Source organism: Tubulanus polymorphus, chromosome 4, assembly GCF_964204645.1.
Source record: "Tubulanus polymorphus chromosome 4, tnTubPoly1.2, whole genome shotgun sequence".
Taxonomy (NCBI): domain Eukaryota; kingdom Metazoa; phylum Nemertea; class Palaeonemertea; order Tubulaniformes; family Tubulanidae; genus Tubulanus; species Tubulanus polymorphus.
Window position 1 is genome coordinate 17531886 of NC_134028.1, and position 14052 is coordinate 17545937.

General features: G+C 31.9%; 1 protein-coding gene across 1 annotated transcript; it reads left to right on the forward strand.

Moving 5' to 3' along the window:
- Positions 1-4767: 4767 nt before the first annotated feature.
- LOC141904353 (uncharacterized) lies at positions 4768-8499 on the forward strand. Its single transcript, XM_074792938.1, has 3 exons — positions 4768-7295; positions 7487-8387; positions 8467-8499. The coding sequence occupies exons 1-3, from the start codon at positions 4768-4770 to the stop codon at positions 8497-8499; spliced, it is 3462 nt and encodes a 1153-aa protein (XP_074649039.1).
- Positions 8500-14052: the final 5553 nt, after the last annotated feature.

The window sequence follows — 14052 nt, forward strand, 5'->3', positions numbered from 1 at the left end:
ATGATTCAAATGGTGTTATAGATATATTATATTATGAAAATGATTATATGTGGATAAAACAAATCGATTTATTTTTTTAGAACAGAAAATAACCACAATAAAATATATCTATGTAGAAAATGTTTACATAGATTCAGTAATGAAAGTAAATTATTAAATCACAAACAATTATGTGATAGTCATGATTATTGTAAAATAGTTTTACCAAATGAAAAGGATAAAATATTAGAATTCAAAAAATATGATTACAAGAATAAAGTACCATTTGTAATATATGGAGATTTTGAATCACTAAATAAGGAACTAACTGATCAAGATAGAAAAGAAATATATTATAAAAGAAAGAAACTAAACTATGAAAATGATTTTTCAGAAGAACCACCAATAACAAATACTATTAAAAAGATTCATCAATCAGCAGCAGCTTTTGGATTATATATTAAATCTGATTACCCAGAACTAATTAAAAGTGAATATTATAATAACAGAAATGAAAATGTTATCAATCATTTTTGTGACTTATTAATCGAGTATGAAATAAAATTTTATGAAAAGTTAAATGAAAATAAAGAAATAATTATGACAGAAGAAGATAAAGAAGAATTTGAGTTTGCCGATAAATTTTATTATTGTGAAAAGATATTTAATTATAAAGATAAAAAAGTAAGAGACCATGATCATTCGAATGGAAAGTTTAGAGGCGCAGCGCATGAGAATTGTAACTTACAAGCTAAGAAAATTAACATTGTTCCAGTAATATTTCATAATTTATCAGGGTATGATGCTCATTTATTCATCAAACAGTTATGCCATAAAATAGAAGAAATCAATAATGAAATAGAAAGATTAAATTCAAATAGATCAAAAGATAAAATACCAACATATAAATTTAAAATGTTAGCAAAACATCTGAGGATTATATGTCATTCCAATTCTGGTGTCTAAGATTTATAGATTCAAATAGATTTTTAGGTAGTTCATTAGATAATTTATCAAAATCATTAGTTTATGATGAATTAAGAATATTAAAGCAACACTATCCAAATAATGATGATTTTCAATTAATGAGATATAAAGGCGCAATTCCATATAGTTTTTATAAATCACATAATGATTTCAATATAACTGAATTATTAAAAGAACACTTTTATGATGAATTAAAAAATGAATATGTTAAAATGAAGTCTATAATAGAACATTGAATATTTGGAATCATTTTGGAATGAAAAATCATGGACAATTAGTAGATTTATATTTAAAATCAGATGTATTATTATTAACTGATATATTCGAATGGTTTAGAGATGTAAACCTAGAATATTTTAATATTGATCCTTGCCATTGTTATTCTAGCCCAGGTTTAACTTGGGATTGTGGTTTACAGATATATAAATTTACAGATATAAAATGGATTTGTTAACAAATATAGATCAATTACTATTATTTGAAAAATCTATAAGAGGAGGAGTTTCAGGTGTATTAGGTGATAGATATTTCAATGTAAATGATAACCCCGGATATAAGTTATTGTATATAGATGCAAATAATTTATATGGTTGGGCAATGATGGAACCACAACCTTATGGAGTATTTGAATTAACTGAAGTTTTACAGAATGAAAATAATGATAAATTTGATTGGAAGAAAAGAATTCTAGATATTGCAGATGATTCAGATACTGGTTACTTCTTTGTTGTAGATTTAGAATATCCTGAAGATAAAAAATTTAAATCTAGAAATCTAGCTTACTGTCCCGAACATAAAACTGTAACACATGAAGAATTATCAAATTATCAAAAAAGAATTAAACCCGAAAATCATATTCATACAGAAAAGTTAATGGTAACTCAAGAAGATAAATATAATTATGTAGTACATTACAGAATGTTAAAGTTTTATCTAAAACAAGGAATGATTCTAAAAAAAAGTACATAGATATATTTCATTCAGTCAATCTAAGTGGTTAGAAAAATATATAGATTTTAACACCAAACAGAGAACTGAAGCTAAAACTGATTTCGAAAAAGATTTCTTCAAGTTAATGAATAATGCATTCTATTGTAAGACTTGTGAAAATATTAGAAATAGAAATGATATTGAGTTAGTTAGTAATGGTAAAAGAATTAGACATTTACAATCATATCCTAAGTTCATTGGTAACAGAATATTTGATGAAAATTTAGCTGCAGTTAAAATGAGAAGAACATCAATGAAATTTAATAAACCAATCTATTTTGGCGCTTCAGTTTTAGAATTATCAAAATTACTAATGTATGAATTCTATTATAATGTATTACAACCACTTTTTGGAGAAAAGCATATAGAAATATTATATTTTGATACTGACAGTTACATATCAAAGATAAAAACTGATAACATAACTGATGATTTAAAAACATTAAAACATCATTTTGATTTCAGTAACTATCCTAAAAATCATGAATTGTTTAGCAATGATAATAAAAAAGTTCCCGGTAAATTCAAAGATGAATTAGGCGGTGAAGAAATGATTGAATTCATCGGTATTAGATCTAAAATGTATTCATATAAAACTAAAGAACATGAAGCTAAAAAGTTAAAAGGAATAACCAAAAGTGTAGTAGAAAAGAATATTCATTTCAAAGATTACATCAATTGTATATTCAATGAAGAAGTTAGAAAACATAAAATGAGATGTTTAAGATCTGAAGATCATGAAATGTTTATTGAAGAAATTGAAAAGTTAAGTCTAAACCCATTTGATGATAAAAGATATATTTTAGATGATGGAATTCATACAGTTGCTTATGGTTGTAATTTAGATGAATACTTAAAATTTAAAAGAGAAGAAACAAAAGAGAACGAGATAATGAATTCTAACGTGTTAATCAAATTTTAATAAAAATATGTATTATAAATGGAGAGTAAACAAACACACAGTGAGAACAACAAATTATTTCTAGATAGAATAAAAGATACTACAAATGTAAAATCTGTAGATTATAAATTCAAAAAGTTAACAGAATTAACAATCCATAAGAAATATCTAATTACAGATATTGTTACAGTTACTAATAACTATGGAGATAAATTAGTTATACACTTAGAATATGAAGGATTAAAAGGTAATACATATAAATTCAGAACATATTTACCGGATAGATTTCATAGATTATCAAGTGAAGATCTAGAAGAATTATGTTCTGGTGATTTCTATTTCGTATACAAAGGTAAGAATGAAAAAGGGCATCATGAAATAGATTTCGAATAAAATGTGTAAAATAAATGGTAGAATTAAAAGAATACAGAATATTTGTTGATTCTAGAAGACTTACAGATTATAAATCACATAATTTACTAGTACAATTAGATAGAGAATTTAAGAATTGTGTAAATTTAAAATTAGTTAATATAAGTTTATGTAATTCTTTTTACAATATATCGAATAAAACTATTGAACATAGAGCTTTTTTAATTTTTAATAAAAATAAAAATGAATGGGCCTATATATATTTAAAACCGGGGTTATATAATTTAGATACATTGGCACAAGAAATTAATAGAAAAGCCTGGCACAAGTCAGGTAATAATTCCGGGTTTAATAATAGATTTTTTTAAAAGTGTGAGTACTGACAAAATAAAGATAAGGTTGTCTAATAGTGAAAAACATGCATTTATGGTAAAAAAACCTATAGCTAAACTGTTAGGAATTCTTCCAGATAAATCTTTTACAAATATTGATGCTACACCAAACTTAATACCTTTTATATCTAATAAAGAAAATAATAAATGATTAATAAAGAAAATTATAATATAGAAAAAGTAATTGATTTAATTAAATCACCTTTAGAATATTATGAATTAAATGAAGATGGAATTATTGATGATATCAAAAACATATTAACCAAAATATATGATAATCATAAAAGTAGTAATGAAATAAATGTTGAATTAATCATAAATAAGTTAACTAAATATTTTGATGATAGTAATTTTTTTGATAAATAAATGAGTGATAATAAGTGGATAATAACTGGATTATATAATGGCGCATTACTATCAGTTGGAACTGTTGGTTATTCAATGGTATTAAAAAAGGTATTCAAAATGGGAAGTGTTAATGTTGATAGATTTGATATAAATGATATTTTAAAATTAACATTAGCAGTTACTTTATCTAATTTGACTATTGATTATTTAGAAAAACAAAAATATATTCCTCCCATATAAATGCGTAATTATTTTACTAAATAAATGGCTTCTGCAATTATAACTATTGTCGCGAATATATCATTCGGCGTTTATGGTTGTATTTATGTTGTAGTTTTCATTCATGGTTGTTGTATCATATCAATCCATATAATTCATGTGATAATCCCTTTTCAGTACTGTACAGGTTGTTTACTAGATTCTATCCAATAGTTGTACAGATTTGACACAATGTGATCTCAATATCATTTATATGAACGTATGGGCAGAATAAATCAGTGCTGTTATAGATCTTTCAACGATAAGGAAGTCTCGTCGTTCGTAGTCGTTTCTCTCGGACCTAGGGAATTCTTTGGAGTCCTCGATAGTATGGACATTTTGGTCCCTCGAGCAGCGGGATTTGTTTTCGGTTGCAAACAAAGTATTATTGGTTGTTTTGCGGTGATTTCGACGACGATAATTCGACGAGAAACTTCAACTCGACGGTGAAAACTCGAAACTCCAACAAACCGGTTGGGTGATATCTACTTGCGGTGCAGCATTAATCACGACGTCTGGAGTCCTGAAGTCAACTAAATCATGGCCACCGAGGAGAAAGAGATGAGACGGATTCAGCGCGGACAGTTCACAAAACTAAGAATCCAGTGCGAGAACCACATCAAAGATAACCAGGCTGTTCAGGGTACGTGTGTTTTAGCTACTCTTAAAAAGAAATTATCTCAATTGGAGCAACTTGACCTTGAAATATATGCAAAGTGTGGTCTCGCGGGTTCAGCCTACGAGAATTTAATCGTCCAGTCAGATGACATTATAAATAGTCATCATATGAAACTTACGGAGATGGAGCTCGCATTAAATGAACTATCAATTCAATCTCGATTCGTTCCTTCCGAAACCGCTTCAGCATCATTTACTTCTACTAGCAGTTTATCGTTACCGAAACTTCAAATACCAAAATTTGATGGCGATATATTGCATTGGCAATCCTTTTGGGATTTGTTTATTTCGGCTGTGGACAAACAAACAAAACTAAGTGAAATCGAAAAATTTAATCACCTTAAATGTTTGTTGATTAAAGATGCGTCGACAGTTATTGAAGGTCTTTCGTTGACATCAGAGAATTATAATTCCGCTAAGTCGATGCTTGTAGCTAGATTCGGTCGACCACATAGGATCAGTGAGGCCTACTTAGATGCGTTGATTAACCTCGAAGCGCCGTATTACGATTTACGTTCGGTTCGCACGTTTTATGAGACGATTGAGCAGAAGATACGGAGCCTTGAAGCTCTGGGTATCGAAACTAATTCTTACGGAACATTGTTAGTGCAAATAATTCGAAATAAACTTCCGAAAGAAATAATTTACAACATCAGCCGGGATCACGGTAATGGTAAATGGAATCTCTTTGAGTTAAGAGCTGCTTTATTACGTGAAGTAGAAATCCTCGAAACCTGCCAAGATTCATCAGATTTGAATTCAAATTTCACTACTACTCTACAGGTACAAGCGAGGAAGTTAGAGTGTCTTTTCTGCAAAGGGGAACATCGGAACAACGACTGCACTGTCGTCAAACAGCCTGATGCTAGATTAGGAGTTGTGTTTAAATCACGTTTGTGTTTTAACTGCCTGGGGAAGCACCGTTCTAATTGTTGTAGGTCTAGTTTTCGTTGTAGAATTTGCCAATGTCGACACCATACTAGTTTATGTGGTGCGTCCATGTTTCAGTACCGTCAGAGTCAGAATCAAAATAACACTGACAGAAGTAAAACAACTGTTTCTAACGATGCTTCTTCCAAGAGTGACAATGTCAACGATAATCCTTCCGCAATGCCTGTCAACGATTTTCCTGCGTTGAATTCCAAGGCTAATAAACCAAAATTCAAACAACGCTCTCTTATGACAAACAGCGGCGGTGGGGCTAAAGTTCTGTTAAAAACAGCGGTAGCGCGGGTGTGCTCGTCGTACAATGGATCGATCCGCTCAAATTTATTGTTTGACGATGGCTCGCAACGATCTTTTATTACAAAAGAATTGGTTGAGAAATTATGTTTGAAGCCTCATAAGCAGGAATATTTAGATTTGTCGGGTTTCGGTGCTGCCACTGGGTTTAACAAGACAGTAGATATAGTTAGGGTTGACGTGATATGCAACGATAACACTCAGGTCCAGATAGAAGCAGTCGTGGTAGCCTTTATTACGAGACCTATGTCTGTTCATGGAATTGATCAAATTGATGAGTTTAAATCTTTAGAGCTAGCTCATTCTCGTGAATTCTATTCAAATGCATTCAGCATTTCTATTTTGATAGGCGTTGATTTTTATTACCAGTTTGTACTAGGGAACGACTTCGTGGTTTCGTCAATTGGTCCTATAGCTGTGCCTACAAAGTTGGGTTACCTAGTTTCCGGTCCACAAGCGGCTTACTGTTTGCAGGTGAACGCAGATTCAGTGGATGAAATTGGGCAAAACTCTATTAAGAAATTCTGGGATCTAGATTTAATTGGGATTAGACCACCAGAAACTGATCCGTATTTGGACTGGTATTGTGATAATTGTATCTCTTTTGATAACGGTATATATAATGCGCGATTACCATGGAAGTCTGAACACGGGCCTTTGCCTACCAATTACAATGTCGCTAAAGCGCGCACTAGGTCCACAGCCAGGAAGTTATCTAAAACGCCAGGATTGTTAAAACAATACAATGATATCATAACCGAACAGTTATCACGCGATTTCATCGAGTTAGTTGATGATCCTGGAGTTTTAGTGTCTTCTGGTTGCGTTTCTAGGGAACATTACATTCCTCACCACGGCATTTTCAAACAATCTGCTACAACACCCTTGCGGATTGTGTTTGATTGTAGTTGCAGAGCGTCAAGGAATTCAAATTCTTTGAACGATTGTTTAGAGGCAGGAACACCTCTATTAAATGATATAACCAGTATACTATTGCGATTCCGACTATTCAAGTATGGTATCATTACTGATATTGAGAAGGCATTTCTCCACGTCGGGCTTCATGTAGATGATAGGGATGTTACACGTTTTTTCTGGCTCCGCGACCCATTAGATCCTGAGGGTGAATTCAATATTTATAGGTTTAAGTGGGTACTTTTTGGAGCAACTTGTAGTCCGTTCATGCTTAACAGCACCCTATTCTATCATCTACGATGTAATGATACTCCTCTCTCACAGCAGCTTCTACGCGATCTTTATGTAGATAATATCGTCACTAGCGTCGACAGCATTTCTGGTTGTGTTGATTTGTATTCAGCTTCTCGCACTCTTTTTGCAGGGGTGGGAACTTTAATCTACGCTGTTGGTCGTCGACTTGCTCAGATCTGCGTGAAGCTGCTGGGAGGGAGGCTGTTTTGGAACGGTCAAACAGTGTCAAAGTTTTGGGTATAAAGTGGGATGTCAACCATGACAGTCTTACACTGCTTTATGACAACCTTTCCAGTGTAGTACCTATTACTAAACGTTTGATTCTCAGTAATATTTCCAGTGTCTATGATCCGTTCGGTTTTCTTACACCAATTACAGTTCAATCGAAAATTCTAATGCAAGACATTTGGAAACTTTCTGTGGATTGGGACGATAGTCTGTCCAGCGAACTTTGTAGTAGATGGAGTTCTGTAGTAAAAGATATGCGAGAAGCGTCTACATTTGAATTTCCGCGTCAAGTAATTGATTCTGCCATGTTTGTTTCCGGCCAACCAGAACTTCACGTATTTTGTGACAGTAGTTCACGGGCTTTCGGGGCAGTAACATATATCCGTTGCGTTGATCAATCCGCCTTTTTGATGTCCAAATCTCGTGTGGCACCTATTAAGAAATTATCAATTCCTCAATTAGAATTGTGCGCTGCAGTGATAGGAGCACGTCTTGTATCTCACGTTGCAAAGTCACTTGAACCTGCGTTATGTCGGCCATTGAATATTTTCGCCTGGTCCGATAGTCAGATTGTTTTAGGGTGGTTAGTAGGACGGTCGGGTAAAAAGGTATCCCAATTCGTAGAAAATCGAAGGTCAGAAATAAATCGTTTAATTGATATTGGTTGTTGGGGTTTTTGTCCATCTGAAGAAAACCCTGCAGATCTTATTACACGTGGTGTGACTTGTGAAACACTTAATCAATGTAGCACCTTCTGGTTTAAGGGACCGTCATGGCTGGTCGATGAAAACAATCGTCCTGTAGTAAGTAAGTGTGACGGAAATATCATGCACGTAAACACCAACCATGTCGAATCTAATGCTGTATCCTTTGATGTTTCAGAAGTTATTTCTGACTATGATGTTGGGAAGGTAGTAGATATAGAGACATACTCTTCCCTCACAGGACTTCTGCGGGTTACAGCATACGTATTACGGTTTGTACATAACCTCAAAACAAAATCGAGTTCACGGCATTTTGATGAATTATCATCATGCGAGATAGACCGCGCAAAGATCCTGTGGGTTAAGAGCTGTCAGAATTTATATTGTAAAGATATAATTCGGGTGTTATCTGGTACGTCTAAGAAACAATTTTCGGTAGTGAATCAACTACAATTATATTTGGACAAGGATGGAATAATCAGGTGGCACAGTGGGTAAATCACTGGACTACAAATTTTTTTTTCGTTTGGTTTCGAATCCCAATATTGCAAGTCTGAGCGTCAACATACTCACATACGGCTAACCTGTAGAAATCACCGTACAGTCACGTACAGGTAACAACAGCGTTTTAAGTACCGGGTATTAAGTGAGTACGACAAGCCTACCATGCCTATGTACTACAAACACAACTTTTTCCTTCTCGTCGGCCCTACAGTGATGTTACTATAACTGGTGCAATTATAACATGGATAGGATTTGGCCAGGACTAGCCTGAAGTCTAATTCAGTCTATGTACTAATTCACTCGATAGGCCTATTTTTAAAACAGGGATCATTCATTTATTATGTACGCATAAAATTTGATTATTTCAACCCCCTCTCCCTCTGTACGCAAAATCTGCCATTTTTTCATGTACATTAAGCATTACAGTACGTAATTGCCCTAACCCCTCCCCCTCCCCTAATGCGTACGTAATAAATGAATGATCCCACAATACAGTGAAGTATTCACACGCAGAAAGGCTAATTGATTTGAGCCATGTGATTAAATTTGGCCAGGCCTTCTCTGACCTGCTGACATTAATAGTCAATGTGGTCACGGCTTGTATACCAGAAATCATTGTAGGCCTGTACATTTTGCTGTTCGTAGGTTTGGTATACCAATTTCTCCATTCTTGACTGATCAGTGTACGGTACAGCTGTACGCATTATACAATTGTTCCAATGGGAATAGGGCCTATTGATTGGGCTTATTATTTCCTGCTTTAGAATACTGAAATAAGCCCAACGTTCATTCAAATATCCAACATCGGTGAAAGTTTGATTACTGTATACATGTACTGTAGGTTTTCATGTTGTATGAATATTTTGCAGTTCAAATGGGTATGATGCTGATTCCAATGTCGAATGCATGCAGTTAGATGGTTAAGGACAGTCAACACCAAGATATCTCTCTTCGACCGATGTTGCACCATAGAAGATCTGATTCTTTCAACTCAAGGAAAGTGATTCAACACGATCGACATAACACTGGAATAGGTTTGCAGTAACTAACGGTTCATTTCATTTAGTCCTATGTACTTTTTAGCCAATTTGGATTTGATTGTAATTGAAACTCTGGAACAAAAGACGAAAAAACACAAGTTATGCTTGATTCTAATGTTCAAATTTAATTCAAATTCAAATTTATTTTATTACATCATATTTACAAAGCATATCATTGGTTCATACAGTAATAAAAATTAGGACAGAACAAATATTATTACAGAATTTCCAAAAAGGCAATGAATTTCTATAGCTAAATGAACATTATTTTTCTATTAACTCAGATCAAGAGTGACTTTCCCGTTTATTAGGAAACACACGCAACTAGTGGAATAGGTTTGATTTACACACATGTTGCAGGTATCAATTGTTTATCACTATAGAATTTGTAATCCATAAAAGCCAAAATCAACATCAGCCGGAAACCCAGACCAAATCAATTCATAATTTATTGATTGAATCTACACTACTATATATGTATTTATTAAAATATTTCAATAAAAACATTAACTTCTTAAATCTATTCTAAATCATAATACGTTCTTATCTGTGAATTCACTCAATCTATCAACTCAGCAGGTGCTTAAGATGAGTTCTTAATAGGACAGATCCATTTTTAAGCATGGTGATAATACAGTATCATGATGTTTGAATGCCAAAATAAATGCCTGGTAAAATAAATTAATATTTGTTGATTGTACGTCCGCGTATGTTCGGTTTCAAAGCTGAATCATATTTGACGTTAACACAGTGTTTGCACATTAGGTTCGAATCTGTCAATGCATTTTATTTTATGTATCGGTATTTCAATTTACTACAATTCCCATCATTCTGAATGGCTTTGCAGAAAACCCGTCATCGCTGCTTGGCAGCTATATTTGTTATTAAATTTTGATTTATATATTACACCGGAGAATATAATAATTGTGATTAACCCAATTGTAATATATAAGTAATTATGTCTTCCACTATTAGAAGAATCAGATGGATTATCATTCGGATCAATATCAGATAATTTCTGTGATTCATATATATCAGTTAATTTCTTTTTCTTAGCTTTTTTAATTCTGCAGATCTTTTACCTAATTCCCTTGCCCATTTAATTTGTTTTTCAGATCTAGGCTTCTTCTTAATATCATCACTCATTTATTTTAGTTAATTTTTGTTCTGATTCATTTTCTGTTTCACCGTGCGGGTGTCGTACGGCGCCATCTATTTCGTTCTTACCTGATTTATATTCTATAGGCTTGATATTAGAAAATGTTATGACACCAGTAGAAATTAATGTCATAACCGATCCTAATTGGATTGAAGCGTATCCAACCCATTTTTGTAATTCAGTCATAACAAAGTAGTCATTTTTTAAATCTTTATAATTTATTTTCATCATCAATTGGTATAATCCGTTTACATAACTTAGAGTAACATTTGAAAATACCATCAGAAATAGAATCATTTATTCTAGCTAATCTTGACTCATCATAAATCTTAAAAATTACTTTATCTGGTTTCATGGCATCTAGTTCTTGATAAGTTACAATTTTTCCCAAGAATTCTTTAGATTTCCCTCCGGCAATTAGTAATTCAAGATGGTGCTTACAATATAAGTAGTATTCATAATCAATATTGTTATCAACTTGAGCACAATTAGTTACAACTGCATCATTATTGCCAGTAATGCCCAAATCCTCAATTGTCTTTTCAATATCGGCATTATTTTTACTCGATTTCTTTGACATTTATATTAGAGAAAAAAGCGAAAAAAATATTATAAGTATTATAAAATGATACTAATAACTCTTTAGGTTAATACTAAATTGACTAGGTTAGTTAAAGTTTAAGAATTTTTATTCAAACCCATTCAAAATCTATTTAATCTAGTGTTAACAAGAATTGCAAAAGAAAATATTAAAAATATAATAGAAATAATGGATAGTTGAAGTTATTGTTTTTTTTAAATACTTTTTATTTGAATTCTATTCAATACCTCACTACTTTTGACTATCTATGCGGAGCAATTAAATTGTCCAGATAAGTCATTTCGGATTCTCGATATTAAATCATATTCCATAATTGTATAAATCTTTCAGCTTTAATTATTTGATTATTATATAATTCATTATCAATTTTATCACGTTTAATTCTATTTTCTATTTTCGATAAAGGTTGAATAATCGCCCAATTACATATTGTTTTTATTTCAGATTCATCTTCAATTGATGATAATGGGATAACATGATCTAACTCCCAATATTCTCCATGATTCTCAAATTTCATGTTATTATTGGACTGATATTCTATCCATGATTTAAAAAATTCTATAGAACATCCTAAATAATCAATTGATCTATCAGATTTTATATAATTTTTGAAAACTCTGTTCAAACTAGTTCTGTTAGTATGCTTTAATTTGAATAATGGATCTGAATTATATTTTACTTTTTGGTAATTATTGATATGTTCGCGGTTATCTTTTTTCCAATCTCTCATGTATTCTGGGTTATTTTCTCGATATTGTGCATTATTTCGTTTCCAACATGTTTTACAAATATTTCGTAAACCATCTTTGTAAATGTTTTGTTTATAATATTCAGAAGATTGTTTATCTAATTTACTCTTTGAACATATCTTATGATAAATATTTATAACACCAGCGTTATTTGTAATATTAATAATTTGTCGCTGTTTACTTGCCATTTATAATATATGAATTTTTTTATTCTATTTGAAATCTATTTGATAATTTCCGTCTGTTCATCTTCGACTAACGTCATCCTTTTTCATTCGTCGCTGCTTTTGATAAGTCATTTCGGTTCCTTGATATCAAAATCATACCAGTTACAATATCCATGCCGCATGCGCACTGAGCAAAACCGGGCATACAGGCCGGTTTTTGCTTAATACGCATGCGCTAATCATAATTATATATTTATTCTGTAAAATTGAAACAACCGAACAAAGAACATTCAAACGCATGCGCACTGAGCAAAACCGGGCATACAGGCCCGTTTTTGCTTAATACGCATGCGCTAATCATAATTGAAACGACCGAACATAGAATATTCACCAAGCTGCGCCTACAGATTTACACAATAAATATACAAGTATGTTCGGTCGTTTCATCCAATACATCATTTGATTTCTATATATAATATTTATATTTAAAAACATTTTTTCAATTGCCGGTAAATATTTAACTACATCAACAAATGTTAAACTTAATCATTAGAATTTTTGGAGTAGTATAAATGTTTTTGAAATTCTTATATAGTTTCTTCATCGATGTCTTGTGTTTCTTATGCTTCTACGCCAATTTCTATTGGTTCGATATCCATTGCTGTCGATTCCAAAGAAAGTGTATCTTGAGTTTCTCTATCGCTTCTTGATGCGTGTGACATTTTATTAATCTGAACGATATTAGTGGTAACTCTAATTATCTAAAAGATATACTAAATACACTTAAATATATTTAAAGGTTTCATATTTAGTAGCCCCCCCCCTTTCCCTACTTCATAATATATGTACTTACATTTAGATTTAGAACTGTAAACTGTAAACTGTAAACTCCTAATTGCGTTTCGAGATAGAATATCCTATGAGTTCTGTATACACCATCTATTCAGTTCGGGCGCGCCTTCCAGAATGATCTTATGAGTCTGCGGTTTATTATGACTCAACATGTCTTGCGTCATGGAAACGCTTGACAGCTGTGAATTTATAGGCTTAATGAAATTAATTCTTTACAATTGAAATGTAACAGATGTTTTAGTAAGCAAAAGCTATGTATGATATACATACAAGGCTCAAATAGAGTTGCCGGTTTTCTAACCACTGATTAAAACCTCAGAATGTGGTTGACTCTGTGAACTACTATTCCATAATTCAACAAATGTCTTTGCTTTAACCAGTTGATCTAAATATAACTGTAAATCTAGTTTATTAGATTTAATTATATTTTCCTTCTTTTCTAAAGACCTTAAATTTCTCCAATTCCAAATTAGTTTTTTATTATAATCATCACTCATGTCAAATTTAGATATTAGTAACACGTGATTAATATGAAAGTATTCACCATAATTATCTATATTCATTTTATCGTCAAATTGATATATTATCCATGATTTGAGAAATTCATCTGTACAACCCAACAAATTAGATAGTGTTTCTGAATGAGTTTCTTTGTTGATTATTGTGTTAATCTAGACCGTAAACATTGTTTC